The following is a 14,210-nucleotide window of genomic DNA, read 5'->3' as shown; positions in this document are numbered from 1 at the left end:
TCTGTGTTTCCTTTGATTCGGGGGCTGCAGGAGCAGGAAGGGTTCCTGAAGTTGAGGAACCTACAAGGCTGGTTCCTGAAGATGCCCCACCCTAGTGTGTGGCCTTGACTATTCTAATGTTTGGGCCCAGATATAGCCAGCTGGGTCAGAGGGGCAGGTGTGGGTGGGGGCCTGGTTGGGGAGTCCAAGCAGCAGGAAGAGACATGAATCCCACCCAGCCTGTTATCCAGATTCTTCTGAGCTGGAGCCTGGCATTGCCTAGCTGATCAAAGGCTCAGTTACCCCACTGTATGTAAGGGAAATTGAGGCTGCCCAAGGGATCACGTCCTGCCCCAGGTGTCATGGCCAAACAAGAACCCTGGGTCTGGCTCCTGGGCGGGTGTCTCTGCCCTGCTCCCTCCTGAGGGGCTGGAAATCTGCTGAGGTGGAGTGGCTGTGGAAGACTTCTGAGACTCCCTGGCTGGAGAAGGAGGCAGCTGGTTTGTTAAGGCTGGGATGAGGAAGGCACATTCAGGCGGACTTGAGTCCGCATGTCTCCCCACCTCCCAGCTGAGGCTGGGCTACTGGGAAGGGGGTGGGAGGGGGAGGACAGGGAGGGTTCACTGTTCTCCCCACTGTGAGTGGCCAGGCCAGAGCACCCCATGCTTGGCATTGGTTAATGTGGGAGCAGGTCCCTGGAGCCCTCCTTGCCTGGAAGGAGAGGCCTTGCATTTGCGCATAAATGTGTACACGTTCGCTAACAGCTGGAGGTGTGCATCTCCCCACCACCCACTCCTGGGAAGAGGAGCCTTCTGGGCATAGGTGCCTGCTAGGAGTTTGCCCGCATCGTTTCAGGAGGGAGCATCCCCATTCAGCAATGGCAGACAGGGGACAGAAGCACTTGCCCGAGGCCACATGGGCAGAAGTGGCTGAGTGGGGACTGGTATACAAGTCTGCCTACCTTGGGAGACCAGAAGCAGCCTGGGGCAAGGCTGGGGACAGTTTCTGAGAAGGTTCCAGGCCAGGGTCCATACATTTCTTTTTTTATTAAAAAAAATTTTTTTTAATATAGCAGTTTCTTATTAGTTATCTATTTTATACATATTAGTGTATATATGTCAATACCAATCTCCCAATTCATCCCAACACCTTCCCCACCCCTGCTTTCCCCCTTGGTGTCTATACGTTTGTTCTCTACATCTGGGTCTCTATTTCTGCCTTGCAAACAGGTTCATCTGTACCATTTTTCTAGATTCCACATATATGCGTTAATATATGATAACTTGTTTTTCTCTTTCTGACTTACTTCACTCTGTATGACAGTCTCTAGGTCCATCCACATCTCTACAAATGACCCAGTTTCGTTCCTTTTTATGGCTGAGTAATATTCCATTGTATATATGTACCACATCTTCTTTATCCATTCGTCTGTCGATGGGCATTTAGGTTGCTTCCATGACCTGGCTATTGTAAATAGTGCTGCAATGAACATTGGGGTACATGTGTCTTTTTTTTTTTTTGATTAATTTATTTATTTTTGGCTGTGGTGGGTCTTCATTTCTGCGTGAGGGCTTTCTCTAGTTGCGGCAAGCGGGGGCCACTCTTCATTGTGGTGTGCGGGCCTCTCACTATCGTGGCCTCTCTTGTTGCAGAGCACAGGCTCCAGATGCGCAGGCTCAGTAGCTGTGGCTCACGGGCCCAGTTGCTCCGCGGCATGTGGGATCTTCCCAGACCAGGGCTCGAACCCGTGTCCCCTGCATTAGCAAGCAGATTCTCAACCACTGCGCCACCAGGGAAGCCCTACATGTGTCTTTTTGAATTATGGTTTTCTCTGGGTATATGCCCAGTAGTGGGATTGCTGGGTCATATGGTAATTCTATTTTTAGTTTTTTAAGGAACCTCCATACTGTTCTCCATAGTGGCTGTATCAATTGACATTCCCACCAACAGTGCAAGAGGGTTCCCTTTTCTCCACACCCTCTCCAGCATTTGCTGTTTATAGGTTTTCTGATGGTGCCCATTCTAGCCGGTGTGAGGTGATACCTCATTGCAGTTTTGCATTTCTCTAATAATTAGTGATGTTGAGCAGCTTTTCATGTGCCTCTTGGCCATCTGTATGTCTTCTTTGGACAAATGTCTATTTAGGTCTTCTGCCCGTTTTTTGATTGGGTTGTTTGTTTTTTTAATATTGAGCTGCATGAGCTGTTTATATATTTTGGAGAGTAATCCTTTGTTGATTCGTTTGCAAATATTTTCTCCCATTCTGAGGGTTGTCTTTTCGTCTCGTTTATAGTTTCCTTTGCTTTGCAAAAGCTTTTAAGTTTCATTAGGTCCCATTTGTTTATTTTTGTTTTTATTTCCATTACTCTAGGAGGTGGGTCAAAAAAGATCTTGCTGTGATTTATGTCAAAGAGTGTTCTATGTTTTCTTCTAAGAGTTTTATAGTGTCCGGTCTTACATTTAGGTCTTTAATCCATTTTGAGTTTATTTTTGTGTATGGTGTTAGGGAGTGTTCTAATTTCATTCTTTTACATGTAGCTGTCCTGTTTTCCCAGCACCACTTATTGAAGAGACCATCCATTTCTTCATTAGTCAATTGTTTCACTCCACAGACTCCTGGGAACCCTCAAAACCTGGTTAGAACTCTGATTGCAGTTTTCCAATAGCAGAAGGAGGTTTGAGGGCTGTTCCTCAGGTGTGAGATCCCCGTGACTAACCACGTGCTAACTAATCCACACGCCCCCTAGGGCACTGTTAACTGCTCAGAGCTGCTGCCGCTCCCCACTCCCAATCCCAGCATACTTCGAGGCATGTGGCAGGCATGGTTTTCTCAGAGTAGGTGAAGGTTCTGAGGCCTGAAAAAGAGTACAGACCTTCCTAGCTCTGCCACTGATTGGCTCTTGACACTGGGCAAGCCACTCAACCTCTCTGTGCCTCAGTGTGTGACATGGGGATGATGCCTTCTTCAGAATGGAGTGGGTGGAATAATGAAGGTATGTGCTTAGAGCAGTGCCAGGCACATAGTAGGAGCTTAACGCATGTGGGACCCCTTCAACATCTGCATGCTGCGCCGCTCCAGGCTGGGGTGCCCAAGTGACACTGAGGCAGGCACTCAGCTTGTGACAGACAAAGCTGGGGTGAGCTGAGGAGTCCTGATCCAGCCTTCCGGCCTGAGAGGATCTAACCAGATATGCAGTGGGAAGGACTTGGGGGAAACAATGGGAGAGACTGGAGACCAGGGTCCCTGACCTTTCCTACCCTCACCCCGTCATCCCAGACTCCCAGGCCCAGAAGCTTCTCCTGACTCTACTTGGCTGCCCTCACTGGGGGCAGGGCCCCTGGTCAGCCCTGCAATTCCCTCAAGGTCACCTGAGCTGGCTCAGTCTTTTCTCTCCTTCTCAGAGGCACAAGACAGTACATTTTCCCAGCCCTGTCGGTGTCCAGGGGCTAGTGTGAGCACTTAGGGAGGCTCAGGGGGTCTCACAGGCTGCTGTCCCCCCACCCCACCCCCTGGTCCCGCTGGTGGGTGGTGTGGAGCCCTAAGTATCCAGTTCAGGTAATGCACTACTCCCCTATCCTGCACGTGCCACCTCTAGCTCCTTATCTTAGTTCCACAAGCCAGTTGGGAGCTGCCAGGGCCGGGCAAGGGCCAGATCATTACTGGGTCCCTGATTCTTGCTCTGGAGGGCCTCCCAGTCCGATGGAAGAGACAGCCAATGACAACCTGGTGTCCTCTCTGTGTTGATAGAGATAGCACTTGTCATGGGGGCGTGGGTGGGGGCCAGATATTCCTGCAGGAGAACGCTGAACAAGCCTGGGAGCCCAGGGAAGAGTTCCTGGGAGAGGGGGATATTTGAGCTGAGAACTGAAGCCAGAGCAAGTGCTTAGCAGACAGATGAAGAAGAGGTGGGAAGGGCATTCCAGACAAAAGGAACAGAGTGGGCCAAGGCAGAGCTGCAGATGCTGGTGCACAGGGGGAGAAGTGGGAGCGATTCTGGAGCCACGGGAAAAAAAGCTGTGTCCAAACCCAGAGGGCTGAGAAGTATCCACTGGGCCGTGTAGGGGTGGGACAAGTGCCAGGTCGATGATCTCCCCACCCCCTGGGGCCGGCGGTCATGGATGCTGAGCAGCCCCCAGCTTTCCAAAGTCAATGAGTAACTTGGGGGGCTGGGCAGGGCCAGGCCTGCTGCTGTGGGCCCAGTGGTGTTTTCCACTCCTGAGCGAGCATGGCTGGCCCGCCTACCTGCTCAAGTGTCCGCCCTGCCCTGTTCCACCCGGTCCGGCCTGGCCAGCACTCCCTGTAGAAAGAGTTCTCTCACCTGGCGGCTGGACCAAGGAAGCCAACCTCAGGCACCGGCGGGTGAGGGTCTGGGAGTGGAGGGTGGGCAGGGCTGAGGCTGGTGTTGGTGGGGGGGGAAGGAGAAACACTGCCCTGTCGTCCAGGGAAGAATTCCCGGGAGTGGCTGGTGTGGCTGTCTGTGCTCTGTGTGCCCAGCTCCGCGCTGAGTGCTGGCAAATGCTGAGACGAGGGCAGGGCTCCTGCCCCGCGGGGACTCCCCCATGGCTGAAGGATGGCAGTGGGCGGTAGAACAGTCCTGCAGACCCTGAACCACGAGTCCTCTGTTCCAGGAGGAGTTCTCCTGTGGTCAAGTCTTCTGTGACCTTGGTCAGCCTCTGCCCTTCAGGCCTGCAACGTGAGGCGACCACAGGAAGTGGCCCTCAGAGTCGTCAGGGTCTTTCGAGCCTCAAACTTTTGTGACTTGGGGTGCTTCTGGGAAATGACCACTTTGGGATCTACGAGCTGGGGAGGCCATGGGGGGAAGGACACAAAGGTCTGGAGGTGAAACTCCCATGGAGACCCTTGTGGGCACAAGAATGAAGAAATGCAGGGCAGCTGGGCCTGGGGGTCTTGATGGGCCTGGCCAAGGAGCTGGACACTACCCTGCAGGCAATGGGGAGCGGCAGGCCCTTAAAAGGGGAGGAAGAGGAGGCCAGTCTGTCGTGAGGTCTCTCTGGCTCTGTGTATGCAGTGGGCTCTGGCAGGGGACAAGGGCGGGGGCAGTGTCCAAGTGGGTGGGAGGGGGAGGGGCAGCTCTGAGAGTTGCTGGTCCAGCTGAACAAGGAGGGCCCGTTGTACCCCATGGGGCCTGGGGAAGCCATGGCCCCGGGGCTGAGGGGGAATGAGGGGAGGAATGCTTTCTAGAGAGAGGAACCCTCTTGCCCACCGATCTGGGCTGGATCCTTACTGCCATGTCCCTCAGGCCCATCCTGACCATGGTCCCTGCCCGGCTGTGTCTGCTTTGCCTCTTCATCCCCCAGGTGAGTTGGGTCCTGCTTCTCACCCTCAGATCCTGGCTTTGGTTGGTACCCTCGCCCCCTACTCTACCTGGACCAGTGGCACTGACTATGGATGGTAGTGTTTGGGGGATGGGGATGAGAGCTGGCTACAGGCCTGTTGTGGGGTCAGGAGGTCAAAGGCCAGGGGGTGGATGGGCTAAGGTATGGCCAGGCCCAGGGAAGGGGCAGAATTCCCCTTCCCTGTCAGGTTCCGGCACCCACGGCAGGAAGGTACAGCTTGCTGACGTGGTGAGAATCCTCCCACAGGCTTTCCCCGGGGCCCAGCCTGCAGAGGTGTATGTGGACGTCCCGGAAAACTACGGTGGAAATTTCCCTTTGTACTTGACCAAGGTGAGCCTGAGAGCTGCGTGGGCTGCTCTCCCCCCAAGTCCTGCTTCCCCTACCTCCAGCACTCCTTTCTCTTTCTTGCTCTGGCTTTCTTTCAACCCTGCTTTCTAGAGAGTATGTGGTATAGCGTGAATGACTAATAAGATTTTAATCCCAGAAGAAAGTAGAGCTTTAAGTTTAAGGATGAAGTGATGGAGGGGGGGCTTCAAGCTTTAGAAAGTAGGGCACGGAGTATAGGGAGCATCAGGCACAGAGGAAAGAGCTCTGGCTTTGAACTTCCACCCTGTTCCTTACTGGCTTTGTGACCTCAGGCAAGTGCCAACCCTCTCTAAGCCTCAGTTTCCCCACATATAAAATGGGGCCATAGGATGGAGGGGGCATCCTCCAGGCCCGGCCCCCACTCCCTTCACCTCTGTTCTCTCCTCGTCAGCTACCGCTGCCCCGTAAGGAGACTGAGGGCCAGATTGTTCTGTCAGGAGACTCAGGCGTGGCAGCTGAGGGCCCCTTTGCTGTGGATCCAGAGTCTGGCTTCCTGCTGGTGACCAGGGCCCTGGACCGGGAGGAACAGGCAGAGTACCAGCTACAGGTACGACTGGGCCAAGGGTAGGAGAAAGCCACCAAGGCAAGGTGGGACACTGACTACCCTTCCCTGCCAGGTCACCCTGGAGACAGAGGATGGACGTGTCTTGTGGGGCCCGCAGCATGTGCTTGTGCATGTGAAGGATGAGAATGACCAGGTGCCCCGTTTCTCCCAGGCCATCTACAAAGTTCAGCTGAGCCAGGGCACCAGGCCTGGTGAGTGCCCAAAGCAGCCAGCTCACAGCAAGGTCAGGTGGCCACTGATGGGAGAACAGAGAGTAAAGAGATGGCCATAGAGTTGGCATAGGGACAGGGCAGTCAGGGTCCAAGTCACCCCCTCCCATTTCTGTCCCATCCTGCACCCACCCCCAGCACACTGAGGGTCCACAGGTGAGTTCCATCTACTCTTGGCCTCAGTTTGCTCATCTATGAAGTGGGGTGAAGAGCCATGGCTCACCTTCAGAATCCTGATATGATGATGAATACAGAAGGAAGACCCAGGGAGAGATAAAGGAAGCTTGGCAGACTCTCCCCACCCTTTCATCCCTAATGGTGAATCCTCTCCACACACACCAGGTGTCCCCTTCTTCTTCCTTGAGGCTTCAGATGGGGATGCTCCAGGCACAGCCAACTCGGATCTTCGATTCCACATCCTGAACCAGGCCCCATCCCAGCCTTCCGCAGATATGTTCCAGCTGGAGCCTCAGCTGGGGGCTCTGGCTCTCAGCCCTGAGGGTGAGCCTGAGCTGGGTGTGAAGAGGGGGGAGGGTTGGGGAAAGCTGGGGAAGGTTGCATCTGAGCTGTAGGATGGGTTGGAGCTTGAGAGATAAAGCAGGAGGAAAATGTATTCCAGCTGGAGAGAGCAGCAAGGCAAAAACATGGGGGGAGGCAGGACCATGCATGGAGAGTTAAGGAATGGTGTGGATGGAAGTGCCTCAACCCTACATTCTGCAGACTTGGGCCTAAGAGACAAGGATAGGAGAGACCTGAGGGGTTGTGGCCCAGGACACTGCTGGGAGACCTTGGGACTGATGGCAGGAGAGACCTGGACCTGGGAGTTCAGACCAGAGGCACAGGTTTGGGAAGGAAAGAAAAGCCAATCACACACCCACTCAGCCAGCCACCCATTCATCCATCTACCACGCAAGCATACATACAGTCCATCTATCCAACCATCCATCCACATGCCCAAATCCCCAGCTTTCTACCCTCCCAAACCCCCATCCATCCACCTAGTCAACTGTCCATTTATCCAACCAGTCATTCACTCATCTACCTATCCACCCGTTTACCGCCCCCCATCCTGGTCATCCACCTATCCAGTCCATCAACCATTCATTGTGTGGACAGATGTGGAAGTGATTTTGCAAACCGTCAAGTCCTGGTTGGATGCTCACAATGGTGCTAAAGGTTCCTCTCATCCATTGGCCAAGAGAGTATCCTGAACACCTGACATATGCTTGGCTTTGTGTTTGGTACCAGGATGCCCTGGGCCCCTGCTCAGCTGACCACCCTGCCCCTTTTAGGGAGCACCAGCCTAGATCAGGCTCTGGAGGGGCCATACCAGCTGTTGGTACAGGTCAAGGACATGGGTGACCAGGCCTCGGGCCACCAGGCCACAGCCACCATAGATGTCTCCATAGTAGAAAACACCTGGGTGCCCCTAGATCCTGTCCACCTGGCAGAGAATCTCCAAGTTCCGTACCCACACCACGTTGCCCAGGTGAGTAAGTGGCTGTTAGCAGCTGAAATAACCCCATGGATGGTGCAGCTGGGCCTGAGTCTCGTGGAGATTTGGGGGGGGGGGGTCTGGGGCTCAACTTGACCCCTGTTCCTCCCCTACCTATGCTCCTCCCTCCACTGTCCCCATCAGTTCTCAAGATGGAGTGAGCTTATAAGGCCCTGGGACCAGGCCCTTAGCTCCTCACCTGCTATCCTCTGGCAGGCGTGGCTCTGCGCTCTGACTTCCTGAGCTGACCCCAGGCTTCCTCAGCAGAACAGCTGCCACGTCCTTGCTGCCATGGGGATTGTCACCCAGGCCAGGAATGTCTCAGGCTCCTCGAGGAATGCCCTGGGGTCAGGCCCAGCCTGAGAGGGCAGAGAATAAAACAACCTGGTCATTCAGGCACTTTGGGCAAGATCCAGGCTTGGACCAGGGCAAGGCCACCGTGGAGTTGTCACAAGTGCCCCGAAAGAAAAGGACCCTACCTGGACTCCAGAGAGGGCAGCAAATTGCCTGGGGTCACAAAACAGTTGGGGCCCAGGCTCCCTACCCAGGAACAGTTGGAATATAAGGGCTGACATGGGCTATTCCTGCCCCTCGTCCTGGAGGCCTTCATTCTGTGTCCCCCTCCCAGGTACATTGGAGTGGGGGGGATGTACATTATCACCTGGAGAGCCAGCCCCTTGGACCCTTTGATGTGGACAAGGAGGGGAAACTATACGTGACCAGGGAGCTGGACCGAGAAGCCCAGGCTGAGGTGAGGTGAGGGGGAAGCCAGGAGGACAGGCTGAGGGGTGCTTGGTCCCCGTCCAGTGGGCTTCTGGGGGTGTCACATCCCCCACAGGCACTGAGGCAGAAGAGCTGGAGCTGGCCACCAGAAGGGAACCCAGACCCAGGCCAGGCTGGAGCTGCCCCTGGTCTTCATGTGAAGCCCTCCACTGCCCACTATAGTACCTGCTCCGGGTGCGGGCTCAGAATACCCGCGGTGAGGACTACGCCGAAACTCTGGAGCTGCATGTGGTGGTGATGGATGAGAATGACAACATGCCTGTCTGCCCCCCACGAGGCCCCGCCATCAGCATTCCTGAGCTCAGCCCCCCAGGTGGGCTATGGGCCTTGTCAGGGGGTGGGGGAGGGGTGAAGTCCTTGTGAACTATCCCATCTTGCTCTCCTCTGGGATGGAAACAGCCTCAGGTCCCTATATCTATGTCTCACCCCCAACACACACACACACACACACACGAACACACACACACACACACACACAAAGAAGAGTGGGTGAGGTAAGGCCTTGAGGCCTGGCTGTGGTCCCATCCTTGTGGGTGCTGTCTTTGCAGGTACCAAGGTGGCTAAGCTTTTGGTAGAGGATGCAGACGCCCCCGGTTCCCCCAACTCCCACATTGTGTATCGGCTGCTGAGCCCTGAGCCCGAGGAGGGGGCAGAGGGGAGAGCTTTCGAGCTGGACTCCACCTCGGGCAGTGTGACACTGGGGGCTGCCCCCCTCCAAGCTGGCCAGAACATCTTGCTTCAGGTGCTGGTCACTGACCTGGGAGGAGCAGAGGGCGGTAAGTGCCCTGAAGGTGACCAGGGTTCCCTGACCCCTCTGTTCCCACCCTGGCCTCCCCAACATGCCCTCCCCTGCCTCAGGCCTCAGCAGCACCTGTGAGATTGCAGTCACGATCACGGACATCAATGACCATGCCCCTGAGTTCACCACTTCCCAGGTAAGCAGGAACAGGGGAGGACACCTTGAGAAGGTGCTAACGGGGGGGCTCACGGCCCCTCCCCATCTCTCCAGATTGAGCCCCTAAGCCTCCCTGAGGACACAGAGCCTGGGACTCTGGTGACCACACTCATGGCCACTGACGCTGACCTTGAGCCTGCCTTCCGCCTCATGGACTTTGCCATTGAGGCAGGGGATGTGGAGGGAACCTTCGGCCTGGATTGGGAGCCAGACTCTGGTCGTGTCCAGCTGCGACTCCTCAAGGTAAGGGGCTAGGGGTGGGGGATTGGCGCACACATACACACATTCATGCAGAGGGTGCCAAGCCGTGGCCCACACAGTGACCCGGGCCCCACTGGTTCCAGAACCTCAGCTATGAGGCAGCTCCAAGTCACAAGTTGGTGGTGGTGGTGCGGAGCGTGGCAGAGCCGGTGGGGCCAGACCCAGGCCCTGGAGCCACAGTCACCGTGACTGTGCTGGTGGAAAGGGTGGTGCCACCCCCTCAGTTGGACCAGGAGAGCTACGAGGCCAGTGTCCCAGTCAGCACCCCCGCTGGCTCCCTCCTGCTGACCATCCGGCCCTCAGACCCCATGAGCAGTCCCCTCAGGTGAGCCAGAAGCCCAGTCCCTTAGCTGGGCTGGACCACCCCTGCTTCCTCGGGATGATCCCAGGGCCTCAGAGGGAACTCACATTATCTACAGCCTGCAATGTTCCTCAGACCATGGTTAACGTGAAGGCTGTGACTCCTGGCAGGGATCAGGGCTGGACGGAGAGGGGTGTTTGGACCCCTTGAGAGCTCAGATGTTGCTTCCCTGTACTGTCCTGCACCAGGCCCTCTTCCAGCCGCCCACCCAGACTGCAGCACTGGGTGCTGTTCCCAGGCTCTGGCTCTATCCGGCCCCTTTGTGGGCTGACCTGGGAATAGTGGAATTGAGTCAGGCCCCCCAGGCTCTGAGAGTCCCTCCCTCAGCCACAGTATCTGTGGTTTAAGCCCTGCCCCCCAACGAGTCCCTTAAGCTGGAGAGACATCACGGGCACTGCTGCTGCCCTCAAGTCACAAAGGGCATGTGGAACTTGGGCAGATCACATGACCCAGAAGGTCTCTGGGCAAGACCCCATATGTGGTCCCTGCCTCCCTGCCCCATCTTCTTTGGCCCTCAGGTTCTCCCTGGTCAACGATTCAGAGGGCTGGCTCTGCATCGAGGAGGTCTCCGGGGAGGTGCACATAGCCCGGCCCCTGCAGGGCGCCCAGCCTGGGGACATGTACACAGTGCTCGTGGAGGCCCAGGATGCAGGTATGGCCAGGCTGTGGTGGGGGCCTCTGGGAAGGTGAGAAAACCTAAGACAGACAGACAGATAGGCAGGGCCAAGCTTCCTCCCCAGCGCCCTTGCTGGCATCCGCTCTGCTCCAGGCAGGAGGGGTGGGCAAGGGGCTGCGGCCAGTATCCTTCTCTGAGAAGGCCTGGCCTCTGCCTCCCCTCTCAGACCACCCTTCCCTCCAGACACCTGCCACCCCCCAACCTCAGCCCCGGAGGGCCTCTCAGGGTGTCAGCTTCAGGCACAGGCTGGGAGCAGAGGGTGTGGGCCTGGGCAGGGGGAGGGAGGGCCAGTGGCTCTCCTGGAGCAGGCGTGCCAGGAAGTGAGCCTGGATGGGAAGCTGAGGCCAGGTGCGGAGGACTCTGAATGCCATTTTGACAGCATGAGGAGCTGGCCCAAGGGCGGGCACGTCAGGAAGGCAGCTTTCAGCTCTGAGCTGGGCTGTCCTGTGACAGGGGTGAGCAGGGGTGAGCTCATCTGTAGTCAGGGCATTTCCACATTGTTGGGTCCTGGCACCAGGGGCCAGGGTGGGGTGGGGGGACAGTGAGAACCAGCTTGGCATCCAGAACGGCACAGAAAGGCCTGGCAGCTGTTTGGATAGTGAAGGGGGTGAAGTGCATTGTGAGGAAGAAAGAGGGGATGGAGAGGAGGGGGTCGAGGGGAGGGAAGGGGCATGGAAGGGGACTCACAGGGTGAGACTGATGGGCTGTGGGGAAGGGGACCAGGCCAGGGACTCTGAATTCACCCCACCCCCAGATGGGCCCAGGCCAGCTCAGCACTACCTCCTCTACAGATGAGCCAACGCTGAGCACCTCTGCGAACCTCGTGATCCACTTCCTGAAGGCCCCTTCTGCCCCAACCCCGACTCTGGCTCCTGTGCCCTCCCGACACCTCTGCACACCCCGCCAGGACCGTGGCGTGGTTGTCGGTGGACCCAGAGGGGACCCTGACCTGGCCGGCGGACACGGTCCCTACAGCTTTGCCCTTGGTCCCAACCCCACGGCGCAGCGGGATTGGCGCCTCCGGGCTCTCAATGGTGTGTAGTGGGGGAAGCAGGGAGGCTGTGGCCAAGGTGGGGAGTGGGTGGTGCTTGGAAGTGAGATGCCGTGGGGCTGGGCCTCGGGGAGCGGGCTAGTGACTCTGATCGCTGCTTATGGTCCCCACAGGGTCCCACGCCTACCTCACCCTGGGCCTGCACTGGGTGGAGCCACGTGAACACGTAGTCCCCATAGTTGTCAGCCACCATGACCTGGTGTGGCAGATCCAGGTCCGAGGTGAGGCTGGGCTGGGGTGCAGCCAAGGTCAGGGGCCTGTAGTTCCTGAGGGAACCCCTGGAATGCAGGGGGAGGAGCTGGGCGACACGTCTACGGGCTCATAAGGACAGCATATGCCTGTGCACACCTGCATATGTGTGGCTGGGCTCACAGACTGCAGTGCACGCAGGCACGTGCACAGAGGAGCTTGCATCCCCCTGCCACACCCACGAACACAGCATGTGCACCAAAACCCACATACTGGCCAGCTGGGCTGGGCTGAGGGCTCTGAGGAGCTGGGGAGCCCGCCCCCACTGCTCTTACCTTCCTCCCCTGCCTCTCCCCAGTGATCGTGTGTCGCTGCAATGTGGAGGGGCAGTGCATGCGCAAGGTGGGCCGCATGAAAGGCATGCCCACGAAGCTGTCAGCGGTGGGCATCCTCGTGGGCACCCTGATAGCAATAGGTAACGGAGGTTGGGCTCCTGTGTGGGGGAGGGCAATGGTGGCTGGAGCCACAGCCTCCGGATAAACAGTGCCGCATCCCATGGTGTCCCCACAGGGATGGAGGAGGAGCCCCCCAACTCTTCTAGTCATTATGCTGTTGCCTCCTGTTATCATAGTCAAGATCATCCTCATTGATAACAGCATTTACTGTTACTGCTACGCATTAACTGCATGTCAGGCCTTATGCCAAGCATAGGATTATTGCGTTGAATCCTCCCTACAACCCTGTGGTGATGGCATTTCCCCATTTTCCAGATGAGGTCACTGATGCTCAGTGAGGTTAAGTGATTTGTCTGAGGTTACACAGCCAGGGTGTGGCAGAGCCCAGCTCTTTCCAGCCTAATTCTTTCAGTCCAAGCCTCCCCTCTCTATCCCCTTTGTTTCTTTAGCCCCCTAAATTTTTTTCTGGCTGGTTTTCTTTGCTGGTTCTAGCACATTGCTACAGTGTGCCTTTCTCTCAGAGGTCCATGGGAACAACTCACTGGCTCCCAGATGATCCCCACCCAAACTGTTCCCCAGAGAAAGGGACCTTGGAGGCTGGGGTGTTCTGGGCCTGGTGAGGGCTGAGCAGGCCAAGCAGTCAGGCTCCTTCAGGCACCAGAACCACAGAGTCACACCCAGCCCAGCCTTGGGGATGCTGTCTAGGAAACTTTGCTTCCTTATTAAATCAATACCAATAGCAAGGAGTCCCTAGTGATAGACAAGTCCTATGGCCCTTTCGGAGGGCTGATCTATCCCTCTCCGGCCCCTCAGGCATCTTCCTCATCCTCATCTTCACCCACTTGACCCTGGCGAGGAAGAAGGACCTAGATCAGCCAGTAGACAGTGTGCCCCTGAAGGCGGCGGTTTAAATGGTCCAGGCAGCCCCTCCTGGGAACTTGGCCTCTGGCTCCATCTGAATCCACTGGGAGATGGCCCAGCACTCCAGATCCACGAGGGCCAGGACAGGGCAGAAGCCCCTTCACCTGCCCTAGGGTGGAGGCAACATCACCAGACATATCTGCAGAGCCTGCACACTGACTAAATGGGCTGCCCATGGGAGCACTTCAAATGGCTCATGTTTGTCCAATAATAAAGCCTCGGAGAACTGGGCATGGGTCCTAAAGGACTGTGGGCCCATGTCCAGGTGTCCATGTGCGTGTGTGCAGTATTCATGTCTACCTGCCCTTTCGTCTCTTCCGCATCTCCTGCTGCACAGAAAGGGTGTGGGGGCTTGAGGGATGAGCCTGGGGTCCCCTGCGGGGAAAGACACAGGGGCATCATATGGGCTCTTGGTGAGATCTTGAGGCTAGAGCAAGGTGGGTCATTTCTGTGGGCATTTGGAGACCACTGGCTGCAGGCCCTGCATGGGTTAACTGTCCAGGTGATGGTTGAGGAGAGTGTCCCTGAGAGTGTCATTTCTGTGTTTGCCTGGATATCATCTTTGCTCTGGGGGGTGCACCTTGTG

General features: G+C 56.7%; 1 protein-coding gene across 2 annotated transcripts; it reads left to right on the top strand.

Moving 5' to 3' along the window:
- Nucleotides 1–4,200: 4,200 nt before the first annotated feature.
- On the top strand, nucleotides 4,201–13,900 carry CDH16 (cadherin 16). Of its 2 annotated transcripts, XM_036832590.1 has the most exons (18): nucleotides 4,202–4,339; nucleotides 5,241–5,298; nucleotides 5,584–5,667; nucleotides 6,095–6,250; nucleotides 6,321–6,459; nucleotides 6,820–6,978; nucleotides 7,770–7,966; nucleotides 8,601–8,723; nucleotides 8,918–9,068; nucleotides 9,304–9,531; nucleotides 9,614–9,690; nucleotides 9,765–9,953; nucleotides 10,055–10,296; nucleotides 10,851–10,984; nucleotides 11,800–12,042; nucleotides 12,173–12,280; nucleotides 12,607–12,723; nucleotides 13,517–13,900. In XM_036832590.1, exons 2-18 carry the CDS (start codon nucleotides 5,254–5,256, stop codon nucleotides 13,612–13,614), a joined length of 2,490 nt encoding a protein of 829 aa, XP_036688485.1. In that variant the 5' UTR covers nucleotides 4,202–4,339; nucleotides 5,241–5,253; the 3' UTR covers nucleotides 13,615–13,900. The 2 variants fall into 2 exon arrangements, with proteins under 2 accessions (XP_036688486.1, XP_036688485.1); XM_036832591.1 differs by lacking the exon at nucleotides 12,173–12,280 and having other exon boundaries at nucleotides 4,201–4,339.
- The last annotated feature ends 310 nt before the right edge of the window (nucleotides 13,901–14,210 follow it).

The sequence above is a fragment of the Balaenoptera musculus genome, chromosome 19, assembly GCF_009873245.2.
Source record: "Balaenoptera musculus isolate JJ_BM4_2016_0621 chromosome 19, mBalMus1.pri.v3, whole genome shotgun sequence".
Lineage (NCBI taxonomy): Eukaryota > Metazoa > Chordata > Mammalia > Artiodactyla > Balaenopteridae > Balaenoptera > Balaenoptera musculus.
Note: the sequence above shows the minus strand (reverse complement) of the source record. Positions and strands in the feature narration are given on the sequence as shown.